The sequence below is a fragment of the Eutrigla gurnardus genome (assembly GCF_963514095.1).
Source record: "Eutrigla gurnardus genome assembly, chromosome: 9".
NCBI classification, from domain to species: domain Eukaryota; kingdom Metazoa; phylum Chordata; class Actinopteri; order Perciformes; family Triglidae; genus Eutrigla; species Eutrigla gurnardus.
Genome location: NC_139923.1, coordinates 6,974,238 through 6,987,694, shown reverse-complemented (window position 1 = coordinate 6,987,694; position 13,457 = coordinate 6,974,238). Strand labels below are relative to the sequence as shown.

Here is a 13,457-nt window from a genome sequence, read left to right as displayed (position 1 = left end):
CAACCTGTAAGCTGACGTCACAAGAGGTAAATCTACCCCGTCTGTATGCTGCATAGTCCATAAATTGAATCATTAGTAACAACACAGAATAAGACATTGACTCACCCTTTGTGCTCAGCCTTCTGCACTTTGACCCACTGCTGCACCTCCTCCAGGGTGCTCCTCCCGTGCACCTGCCTGTGGGAGTCAGCAGGGGCCCTCTGGTAGGTCCCCGCTGCGATGCCGTTGGGCTCCAGGATGGGGCTGGGCGTGGAGACGAGGCCGTTCCTCATGCAAGTGCTGGAGGGCAGGGTGGAGGCGGCTCGTGACGGCGCCCGGGACGGGACCCTGGACACGGGCGCCGAGGCCGACACATGGTCCAACTGTGGGAGGATAGAGGGTGCGGGGTTGGAGGGGAGGGACGTGTGCGTGTCCATTTCCAGCGCTGTGCTTCCTGTGGCGTGCTCCAACATGGCGGTGGTGGGAGAGTCTTTGTGGAAGCTGCAGCGCTCGTCTGCGTCACGGTGTATGGGCTCCAGCAGAACCTCATGGACGATGGGTCTCAGGCTCTCGGAGTCGGGGGCCTTGCGGTGGTTTACGTGGTTCGTCTGCGGGACAGCCTGCTGCTGCAACATGTTAAATGTCTCCAACTTGTCAGACGTCCTGTGGAGAGGAAACATCATATGAGAAGCTTGGAGAAATGTTAGCCTTTTACACTTTTTGTAACTTTTTCTTCAATATTTTGGTTTCATTCCTGAAAGTGACCATAAAGGAAGGTGAGGAGATCATCAGACAAACCTGTGAGGGAAAGGAAGCAGGAAGTAAAGTAGGATTATGACTATTCTTCTGTCGTTGCATATTTGGATAAACTTGCATTACACATGAATGACAATTAACCACAGCTGACAGCTGGATTGTTTTCCCTCAAACATCTCAAAGGTTTTCGGTCACTTTTACTTGATACGCATCACAGACAACGTGTTGTAATGTTTCAGTAGCCTTCGTCTTTGTTCTGCCGTGCTGAGCTGAATTTTAACTAGATGTCTGTCCCATCAAAGAGACATTTTTAGCCTCATCCCAAACTTTAAGGACGGGCTAAATACACCACACAGACCACTTTAAAGCAGGGCCGATAACAAGCAAAGTCCTGCAACTAGATGTTAAACTCATTAATTAAATCCCCTGTGACAAGAAGCTAGAGAAAGAGTCAGGTCTCTGAAATTCAATGAACCTCAAGATTACTTTTAGAAAATAATTAAACAGGTGTCTGCCAGCAGCTGGTATCTGAAGATATGTCTTACACGGGCACAGAAGACACTACCTATTATTTTAAGTGGAGTGTGCATTCCATCACTGCCATAAAATGTATTTGCGTGTTGTAAAGGAAGCCAAATTTTAAAAGGAGTGCAACACGCCAGCGAATAATAACACTAATGTTGTAAACGTGAAGTCAAAGCAGGACAAGCTGTGTGTGTCTGAGGCTGCCAGGGAATAGTGGGATGTGTTTCATCTGTGCCACCTCCTCACATCAACACATTCATAATACATGCTTTCTCACAACATCAGTATCCACCAAGCCCTTCCAGGAAACGTCTATAGTGACAAGAGGGACAAACAAATGGCAGCACTTTTCTAGGAAATATGTATTTACAGGATATTACAACTGGAGCTATCGCACACAATGTATTAATACTGTCATGTCACACAGTCAACTAGTGCAAGTATTTATGAACAATGCAGGGTTTAGGTCAAATTTTAAATAATTATCCGTTGATTGATCCCTGTGGAAAATGACATTACAGCATGTCCTCAAAATACTCTGAATAGACTGATGAGGTTAGACAGAGTGTAAACAATTTGTTTACCGGACAGATAAATAAATCTACATAAAGCTATCCAAGAAATAAATTAACAGAAGTTCCCAAGAACAGTATAAACTAGAATATCCCACAGTTGTTTGCTCCGCCGGCCAGTCAAGTTGCACACACCCATGTCTGTTATATCCAATGTCATCACTTCATATTTTCATCTTATAATCAGCATAGTGTGTACGATTTGGCGGCATCTAGAGGTGAGGTTGCATACTGCAACCAACTGAAACTTCTCCCGTGTGTAGTGCGGAGGAGAACTATGGTGGTATATGTGAAAAGAACACAAATGGCCTCAACTACTCTGGGCTCCTGTAGAAACATGGTGGCCAGCTCTTTAAAGAGGAGCCCATAAATTCCACACACAACGTAGCACAAGATGAACCAGCAAGAGGCCTCCTGCTTGATTAACAGGTGATCTCTGGTAAGTGTGGTACAAAATGAGCACAACACTGTACAGTCAGCCTGGCTCAAAGATCAAAGTATGAAGTACATGTGTGACTGAATTACAGTGTATGTACTGTAAGTCTGTGTACTTGTGTGTTTTCAGTCAGGTCCGTTAACACGAAGGATTCCTAGTGTAATCCCAGTTAGGGATGGTACATTGATCAACTTTATGCATCAATTAAAATACAAAACATGACAAAAGTTTTCATTTTAAGCTGGATTTAAAATACTGACAACAGACCTAGACACAAGGGGGAGCTCACGGCATAATCAATGTAAAACAGAGGAAGTAAAATAGCCTCATGGCCCTGTAGGTTTAAGGGTGCGTGCTTCGTTCAGATATAGACTCTCTGCATGTGTCCTCACCTGATGAGTGTGTTGCCGTGGTTCTGCATCAGCGTGGCCTGGTTCATGGCCCTCAGCCAGGTGTTCATGTCCTCCTGGGTGTCAGCACTGAAGTAATACGTCCGCATCCCAGTGTGCTCCGCCTGCGAGCCAATCACAGAGCTCTGCTTGTAAATGTACGAGCGCATACCAGTGTGGCTAGCCTATAGGGAGAGAGAGAAGAGGCTAGCTCAGCGTCGTGGTCAGAGAGATGGAGAGATTGGCCGACGGGGAGACATCATGCTGTCCAACAGGAGAAACAACATCGAGGGCAACATAAGCATCGACCAACAGAGACAGAGAGGCAATGAGGGAAACCACACGATAGAAAGACAAATAAGAGACAAAAATGCCAGCCAGTAACGACCAACAAAGCCACGACTTTTGACCAATGAGAGGAAAGAGTCTTCGGTATGATGGAGAATAGAAGATGTGAGCGTCAGAAGTAAAGAACCTCGGAGTCTCCTCACAAACCTTTTTGTTCCCTGCTAGCTGACAAACCTACTCAAGACACATAAAAGGTCAAATAACAGATTACAAGAATCAGTAAAGTTATTCCAGCTTTCCACTGATGTGTGCTATCTTTCACCAGTATATCTGGCAGAATGAGGCAGTAACATCAGTTGCAGTGGTGTGGCATGGAAAGGTGTCTCTGCACAGAGGCAGGGGGAAATGCAAGCCTGATTAGACACCATGACAAGGGAATAGTACTCTGTGATTTAAGTGCTGAGCTCAAGACAGGCAGTTAAACTTAAGATTGATACTTCTTTGTATGCACAGTAAAAAAAGGCTATTAGTCAATGATCTAATAGACTGAGCACATCTGCACCCTTTTATCCTCGGTGTAGGATATAAAAACAGTGTGTAGTGAATACTAAAAGAAGATTTGGTGCGATACTTGACGACATATTTGAAGTGTGACGCTGCAGAATAACTTCAGATACAGGTGGAATAATATATAGACTGTGGTCTTTGCACCAGGGAGAGGAATGTCGGTTGTATCAATGTATCAAGTAACTCACACATTATCTAGTCTTACTGACTGATGTTCGACTGCATACTATACATCTTCCCTGAAGCCCAGTGTGATAAATAACCTGCTTTCAGTTTGAGCCAACATTTATTTCGGGGTTCAAAGATGCACTTTTTTATGTTAAGTGGAGAACTATGGTGGCCTATAATGTTGCCGATGTTTAAAGAAGCAATTGTTTGCTCACACGCTCATTATACCACTTTATAAGGTAATCATATTTCAATGTTGTGTTTAAAGTGGCAAGTGGCAAAAAATCTACATCAGTGCAGTAAACTGAGAGAAAGTATGTACCAAAAATGATCAAAGTCCTCCATCTATCTAGTGGATTTCATCCCAGAGAACACATGACAAGTAGTTTAAAGGTGATTCTGTTCGTGTAGGTGGAGAGAGAGAGAGAGAGAGAGAGAGAGAGACAGAGAGAGAGACAGAGAGAGAGAGAGAGACAGAGAGAGAGAGAGAGAGAAAGAGAGAGAGAGAGAGACAGAGAGAGGGAGAGATGTGTTTTCAGCAGCAGGAAAATGAGAGCTGGTTCATAAATCAACATGTTTTTGGCTGCAAAGAGTTTTGGTCTACTGAGAGTACCATCAGTAGAGACGTTGATATGTCTGCACCGAGATGCTCACTCTTTGATAATTCACATCCACTGAACTCATTTCTAGCAGTGCTAAAGATATCTCAGCATGGTATCTCTGATATGATGACTGGCTAACTATCGACAGGGAGAAGAAAACACACCATCAAACAAGAGTGGCCAAAAAAGTCAAGGATCAGTACATCACCATCAGCTGACTCATTAAAAGCCTTCCGTGTCCGAGATGAAGATGTCCTTGCTGTGACGGTGGGGGGGTTTAACGTGAGATGCAGTCCACTGAACACAGCACAGATCTATAAATCCCCTACTCTTCCCTTTCCTTCCTGCCTTCACTGTGTTTCAGACATCGGGATGGGAAGACAAATGAGAGAACCCACTCAACTACAGATGCATGCAAATGAAAAGTAATTAGTAGCTAAATCTTCCCTTCCCTAATTAACTCCCTGAATAATGAATGCAGGATAATAACAGTGTGAGGAATGTTGTGCTGGGATGTACAGCAGCATTTTTGATTTTTGTATATATCATGATGAAATGAGATAGTTCCTCTGTAATCAAGCATCCCGTCTGCAGCGGGATGACAGTCAGAAACCACAGTTAACTGTACACACTAAACCGAAGACGTCACTATGACGTCTGAATGAACCCAAACACACAGACACAGCACTGCTCCCACTGCATCCCTTCCAGGTTTCCTAACAGCTTGATAGGTCATCTAGCTTGAATGGCTGCTCTGATAACATAAGTTAAAGGGGACATACCATGCTTATTTTCAAGGTCAACCTTGTATGTTGGGTTTCTACCAGAGAATGTTTACATGCTTTAATGTTGAAATAACACATTATTTTCCCTCGTACAGTCTCATTATACTTGTTTTCACCCTCTCTTTAACGCTCCTTTTTAGCGCCTGTCTCTTTAAGAGACAAATATGGTCACCTTTACAAAAGTAGTTCTCAGTCCATGGGAGGTATAATCTAATGAGCCAGGGTCAAATCAACTGACTAGGTTGTCTTATTTCAGTCGCCCAAATGTTTTTGTGTTCATGATTTCTCCCCTATACTATCCTTCCTCACTGTGCTCGAGTATCTACTTGATGCTGATCCTGGTACACATTTAAAGATCTGGCAGTTCATTACACCGCTCATTTCATCCGTTCAAGTACTAATAATCTTGTGCATGGCTCTTCGCTGATGCTTAAGTGGATTGTGGAGGAGAATGCATGACTCTGTGTTGCTCAAGGTTATTCCAATGTGGTGATAACATGTAACATTTAGTGCCTTTAAATGACTCAAATCCTGGTGGTTTCTTTTCTACCAACTAGTTCACATTATTTCCCTGACATGCAAAATAATCCCAATTTCAATCTACTCCTGAGCAGAAACCTGGATCCTAATGAACTGGTTAAGTGCTTTTAAATCATGTTCCAGTGCTACGCAGGTTTGCACCCGAACCGAACACTACAGCAGCTGATTGCACCGATTACTTCATCTCTGCAGGCTTTCCGATCAGTTAAATCAGCTGGAGTGATGTTTGGTTCAAACCAAAGTGCTCTGACCACAACGCTACCCCGAGGGAAACAGCAGACAACAGGCAGGGAAACTAGTTAGCAAGCACTCTTCTTAAAAACGAGAAAGGTGGATTCATCCAAAAACGCCCTAAAAATCCTGACAAAATGAAGAACAGCATCTCCGGGAAGCAGCTGTCAAAACACGCCTGTTCTCTCGCCATCAACATTCTGACAGACGGCTCTCACAGCTACAGCGGGACCGGCTTCTTGATGAGAGACGGAGGACTGCGCCGCTCGTCAGATGTTTAAGCACGTGCAGAGTTCTCAGCATGCATGTGCATTGAAAACACACACACACACACACACACACACGTGTGCTGCAATATGTTGAATAAAGTGAACACAAACTCGAAACTGAGTCACAGAAACGTTAACTAACTTCCTCTCTAAATCCTATTCACGTGCTTTTGGACAAAATCAACCTCCCGTTGCAGACGACAGGACTTGTTCAGTGGGTACATCCTTGATGGCTTTCCTCATGAGACGTGCTGGAGGAGAGAGGAGTCGATGCAACTCATTGTTGGCCCTCATTATTCGGGGTGGGAATCTCTCTGTCTCACGATGTGATTCAGATTCTTGAGGTCACAATCGATTCAAAGCAATTCATGATTTAAAATACATTTTTGAATTAGTGCATGCTTTAGGATCTAGTCCAGCAAGGGGGTGTGGCAAATAATAGCATGAGAGCATAAGATTATATAATTAGAATTAAAATGTTTTGAAAAAGTTAAACTGATTACAATAAGGCAAATCTAAAACCAAAGATTACATTAATTCATGCTTAACTTGCCACACTATTTGAAACAAAAAAAATCTATTTTTCTTTTTTTTAAATCTATTTATGTGCCCACCGCTGCTGATTTTGTGCATGGAGCCTCCACACACAACGATGTGTCTACCCCTGTGTGAATGCTGGAGGCTGAGCGGTTACGGTCCACTATCGGAGCACTTCCCCCGACAATGATAGGTGTAAAGCGTCCCGGCGATGCAGTTGAGTTGGTTGACCTCTACTCCACATCCACGCGACCTCCACCACACCATACTCACATTTAGAAGCCCTGTCGATTTTAATCTTATATCACCAGCCTTCCCTAATTTAGTTACATCAGAACACACAGACACACACACACCGATGACAGAATCCAACACACACCAGCAGCAGCCGAAAATAACACGGAGACACTCTGGTCTCTTCTGCAGGAATGCTGAGTGGCTCATTCAGCTGTGAGTGCGTGACCACTACGCCTACACACGGGATTTAAAACAGCTAAGCCTCTTTTTCTCTCAGTGCTTTGTGTCCGTGTGGGAGTTTAAAGGGTGGTCCTGATTATTTATTTTCTCCACTATATTGTTTAACAACGCTTTATGGAAAAATATGAGTTCCTGTACCTGTCTGCCCTCTATTTAACCGTGCCCAGCCACCATGACTTCCTTCCTCTCCACCTATCGCTTCCTCTCTTTATTCTCCTTTTCTCCTCCAGCCCTAATCACTTCCTTCCCCTTCTGCGTCCTCTCTCCTTCAGCAGCTCTTTGCCTACAAACTAAACGATATCACTCACTACTTACACTCAGGGAGGGCTTACAAAAGTGTCAGCTCTTTCCTGTGGACAGGCCCAGAAAAACACACACACACACACACACACACACACACACACACACACACACACACACACACACACACACACACACACACACACACACACTTTGTCAGGATGCTATTTAAAGAGTCATTGTGCTCATGAAGATAAGCTTCAGCAGCCAAAGCACCACAAAGCTCCTGATAAGGTACGTTCTCCTAAACTTGCAACTGTAGAAATTGAATTTCCAGTGAAAAACATCCAAATGCTTGGGGGAGTCTCGGCCGAAAAGTCATGCCAGCTTTTAGAAAACCATTCAGTGTTTCGGATCCTGTTAGTAGGCTAAAGCAACCTTCTCTAGCTCTCTTAAGCAGCAGCTGCATCGTTTTAGTGACTGTGGGGTTGCATATCCTGCAAGATCTGCTGGAGTCACTTCTGGCAAAGTAGTGTGAGGTGACATGAGTTCCAAAAAACAAAGTGAGGTTTTTCTCCACGGCGTCAGAAAACTGCATGCCGGTACAGTAGATGTGACAGATGGAGGAGGCAGCAAGAGCAGCACAAGATGAACGATAAGCCCCACACCAGATAAGCCAAATACAAAGATTCATATTGCCATAACGAGGATGGGGTGAGAGAGAGAGACAGAGAGAGAGAGAGAGAGAGAGAGAGAGACAGACAGAGGGGGAATTAAGTCAGACAGAGAAGACTGAAAGAAAAAAACAACACAACCAGCCAAAAGGACTCATTATTCTCAATACATGCATCAAAAACCAACAGAGGAATATACAAGGCTGCTATATATTCCATCGTGTTTGGACCCAAAACGTCACACCAACAGCAGCCAACAGGGATATATATATAAAAAACGTTCACATGTGGCAAAGCGAAGAGCATGAGAGAGGGCAGAATACCTATTTATGGGAGGACTGTCACTGGGCGACGCGACACACTCACAGGGAGAGAGGGAAGTCCCAGTCAGGCAGCCAACCAATGGGAACAAGAGAGGGGAGAGCATTCAGTGAGCACGGGTGGGGGTGGGGGTGGGGGGGGTCGGAGGCTTCATCTGTGGTGTCGTGATGTGTAGAGGTTGATTTGGTCGTCAATGAGAGCAGCATTCACTCAGCGAACCACCCGTATGTGATACCCACCCCATCAGGCTTGTTTGGGTGGTGTACTGGTCCTGCTGCTGTTACAGGCCTGTGTTTGGGTGGTGTACTGGTCCTGCTGCTGTTACAGGCCTGTGTTTGGGTGGTGTACTGGTCCTGCTACTGTTACAGGCCTGTGTTTGGGTGGTGTACTGGTCCTGCTGCAGTTACCGGCCTGTGTTTGGGTGGTGTACTGGTCCTGCTGCAGTTACCGGCCTGTGTTTGGGTGGTGTACTGGTCCTGCTGCAGTTAAAGGCCTGTGTTTGGGTGGTGTACTGGTCCTGCTGCTGTTACAGGCCTGTGTTTGGGTGGTGTACTGGTCCTGCTGCAGTTACCGGCCTGTGTTTGGGTGGTGTACTGGTCCTGCTGCAGTTTTTCAGCATCTTAAATGCTATTAAATGGGAGTTTGTTTGAACCTGGTATGAACCACTTTGTGTGTTTTACTGCAGCAGGGAAGTTATCAATCTCAAGTATGACGGGTTACTTTTGTTGGAGTAGAATCTCAGAGTTCACTTCAACATTCAGACATTAATGATTAAAACCAGTGTTTCAGTGGTTGATGGTTTCATGCCTTTTACCTCTGACAGCACCCAGAGTTGTGTGCTGGCAGAAGTGTGACATCACTTTTTACTGGAGTACACTTCCACATCACCAAGGTGAGACGTCAAACCAGTGGAGGTCCTCAAAAACAACACTGCTCTTTAAAAGGTCGAAACTAACATTTAACTTAAATTCCCTACTATTGCCAGGCTTGAGATGTTTCAAAACCACATATCTTGCACATAAAATAATTAGAATTGAATTATGCTAATTTAGTATAGTAAAGAAAAACAATATTCCAACAAAATACCCTTTTTTGCAAGTCTGCTCACATTACAGGTGTGTGATTTAACCATGCAATTACATTTATATTTATAAATATTTGTCTTTATTTACTTTAATAGTAGACTCATATCATAGCCAAGAAGCTATATAGTCTAAAAGCCAGATTCACTGTAAACTCCATCAGGATTATCTTCTTGACTTCTGGGCTCCATAACACAATGTCTGGATATATAGAGAGGGAGGGGCCACATTTGGAAACTGCAGCTTCCATCCAACATCAACCATCATGTCGTGGTGTTGGCCTGTGGGACATGGTTTGGGGTCCCATCTGAACAACACCTATACCGACCTCAGATGAGAGCTGTTTTCCCCTGGCTGCCCCAGGGCCTGCTGGTGAGGGACGACTATTCACAGTAGAGACTCTCTACCAATGTCACTTTCCTCTTGGGTAGCTCCCACTTAGTCCAGGACCCCTGCGTGCCGAGCTCAACTGCTTTTTGATGGCCTCGATTCCTCCTAGAATGCCTCAATCCTGTCACTGATGTTGCCCAGCCTGGGAGAGCTTGTTAGCCGGGTTTATGGCTGGATTCACGGCCCATTCACAGCCTCCACACATGGAATCTCTGAATGCTGCCAGAGCTCTACAGTTTGCCTCTTTACATTCTTCTGCCTTTGATGATAACAGAATTTCTAGCTGGCCTGATCTTGTGTTGGGAACCACAGGGGGAAAGGTCTTGAGGTCTGACCATCAACCAACGCCTTTCTTTTCTTTAATAACTAGGTAAACATGTATGTGTGTATATATATATATATATATATATATATATATATATATATATATATATATATATATAAATACATGGCTCAGAAGTTTTCACACACGTACCGAGCATGACTCAAAAAGGACTTCAGTCCCTCAGGGAATGGAGACACTTCATGCCATTCCAGAGGAGCTTGTCCGTCTCCATAAAGACACTGACAGACACTGGGTGGTAATAGACATCACGAGAACAGGTGGTGAGTGCTGCACAAAGCGGAGGTTAGGCTGTGTGGGTGGTTAGGCAGGATTATGATTGTATGCAGATGTGGATCTGTTTTATTAACTGCTGTTCAAAAATCATACATATTGTTTTCCACAAACTGCCATGTCAATTAGGCGACTGCTGAAAAAGCAATCAACCTCAAGACGTGTTGTCATTGCAGCGAGTCCCAATTACTAGAGGATCTCATAAACACGCCTGTTGAGCAGCAAGCAAACAGGAATGTTTGTTAAAGGCACAATGCAAAGTTATGCAACTCATTAAATGCTCAGACAACAGCAAAAAGAGGGATAGTGGCTTGCCACCAACCCTGCTGGTGGACACGCGTGTAATGCTAGTATTATGTTGTAAAGAGGCAGCTGTATAGGTCTCTGTCATGAACATTATGAATCACTTGGTGGAAACGCGCATCTCATCTGCTTTGAATAGCACGGTGGATATACTGTTTCAGCATATGGGGGAAAACATCTCTTGAATTTAGAATGACTTGATGCATCGCGTGTCAACACCATCAAATGGAGTTCAGAGTGGCCGGGACGTCCCTGCTTTATTTACACCCTAGAAGAATCCTGTCTGCGCCTCAATCACGTTGGATACACACGTTTTTAGGATTAGCTTTAAGAAAACAAAAAAAACATGTGTAATTCTATTTTGAATTGTTTTTGTTCCTATTCCTGCTTTGGATTTTAAGGGTTGTGATTGGTTGAACCATCTGACTTCAGTCACCTGTGCTGCATTTCTTCTTCATTATGGAAGGAATCATTCCTTGTTTTATTTTTAATCTGAAATCCCCCCCCCCCCCACACACCCCCAACCAAAGAAACAATCCCACCAGAGTGGTGATTCACAGATATGAGTAGAGAAGAACAGAGAGGCGTACCTTGAAGGCATACTTGCGGCTGATGTGGTCCTCAGGTCCTACGGATGAAATGACATAGCTTGGCAGAGGAATACTGCCCAGGACCGATTCCTCTCTGCTGTCTGGAGAGAGAGAGAGAGAGAGAGAGAGAGAGAGAGGGAGAGAGAGAGAGAGAGAGAGAGAAAGGCAGGGAGGGAGTAGATAATCAGGGTGAGGAAGGTGAGATATGGAGCAACTGAAAGCACAAGAGATTAAATATCACTCATCACCCACTCATTCCATCCCTGCCTGCCACCAGTATCATACCACTCACATAAACACACGGCGGCCGTATGCCGTCATTCACACCGCCGCGTTGTGCCAAACAGTAAATGACCACTGATATGCCAGTGTCACAGAGTCAAAGCTGGTCTGGTCCAACTGGCAGCCGGCCGCCATTCCTGTGTGTCTGCCCCATCCGGGTCACATACTGAGATCATAGTCACACACACACACACACACACACACACACACACACACACACACACACACACACACACACACACACACACACGTCCTTCTATATTTGTAAGGACCTTCATTGACATAATGCAGTCCTCAACCTTTTAGCTCCACATAAACCTAGACTCTTAACCCTCAAACAGCCCTTTGAAGAAGTGAGGACTGCCCAAACTTTCCAGAAGCATCCTCACTCTCACAAAGATATAAAGCACAACACACACACACACACACACACACACACACACACACACACAGTCCTATCTTAATGAGTTCACACCTCTATTAATACATATCTACAGTATTTGTTTTCCAGTGAACATTGTGACAGCATGCTAGAATGTGTGTGTGTGTGTGTGTGTGTGTGTACACAAATATTACCACATCGTAACATTTAGTAAGGGTATGAAAATATGTGTGCACGGCACCTGTGTGTGTGTGTGTGTGTGTGTGTGTGTGTGTGTGTGTGTGTGTGTGTGTGTGTGTGAGGTGATGACGCGGCGCTGTGGATTAAAGTGCTAATTGGTTAAAAATAATTCAAGGACCTTTGGAGGAGACATTCCTTAAATGGTGGGAGTTCTTTTTATCTGCTTTGCCCGGTCTGTCTCACTTACATGTACAAACACACACACAGACACACACACACACACACACACACACACACACACACATAGAGATCAGACCATGATAAGTCTCTATTTTGTCCTCGTTAAAGGGTTTTTTCTATTCAATTAATTGACAGTTTCAGGACGGTGTGTGTGTGTGTGTGTGTGTGTGTGTGTGTGTGTGTGTGTGTGTGTCCTTTACAGGGCAGTAAGAGACATAAGGGAGACATAGGGAGAGACTTGTCCATGCATTAAGAAATACGGACATCATGCGTCCAACACATTTTCTGGAAAGGTTTCACCAGAAAGGAAGAAAATAACTCTTCTCTTATTGAGGGCTTTAACTAAGAATCATTTTCATTATCGTTAAATCTGCAGATTTATTTTAGTGCTTTCAGTTCAACACCTGAAGGAACTCAGATTACTATCATACACAACAGAAGAGTGTCTTCCCATTTCAGAAGCTGAAATCACAGCAGCTTTTTAAATTGAAAGATGGGTGAAACGTTAAATTGATCGTCTGATGATAAATTTAACTCCCTTCCTTTCTTTATTTCTTCCTTCTCAAATGTTTTGTGGGGAGATGAAGGGAGGGGGAGGAGTGATGCTAAGATGGATCAAGTGATTTCATGGTGAGAGGAGAAACGGTGGAGCTGAGAGAGAAAGAGGGATAAAAGAGAGGGAAGAAACAAAGGAGAATTGATTTTATCCTTGGAGGCGAGCAGACAGAGGAGCTTGTCCCAAAAGGTTGGGTTAAACACAGAGATGAAAAGGAAGGTGTGGAGAGGCAGATAAAGGCAGACAGGTCATGGAGACCGATGGTGAGCGAGTGTGTGATGTAGCCCAGTGTGTGTTTGAGTTGTAACTCACTGAGAAGATCACATTAAGTAAGGCCTGTCCTGATTGGATCACAGGCTCCTTTTTCAGCTGCAGCTCACTTTAAATGCAGCATGATCACAATCAATTCAAACGTTTGCACGTTGTCCAAACCGTTGTGTTATTTAAAGCCGTCATATTTCCTGTACCGGCATGTATTTG

The 13,457-nt window shown here is 44.3% G+C and overlaps 1 protein-coding gene across 9 annotated transcripts in view; it reads right to left on the bottom strand.

The window, feature by feature from the left end:
* Window positions 1–13,457, bottom strand: part of LOC311018119 (pleckstrin homology domain-containing family A member 7-like) — a 149,127-nt gene that overhangs the window by 19,578 nt on the left and 116,092 nt on the right. For all 9 annotated transcript variants that reach the window (XR_014597685.1, XR_014597686.1, XM_084016919.1 and 6 more), the window contains 3 exons: window positions 11,338–11,438; window positions 2,661–2,842; window positions 106–642 (listed from right to left, as the gene is read on the bottom strand). Coding sequence is in view for 7 of the 9 variants with exons in the window: in XM_084016919.1 (XP_083873045.1) it covers window positions 106–642; window positions 2,661–2,842; window positions 11,338–11,438 (820 nt within the window). In the remaining 2 variants the exon portion in view is untranslated. The remainder of the gene's footprint in view (window positions 1–105; window positions 643–2,660; window positions 2,843–11,337; window positions 11,439–13,457) is intronic.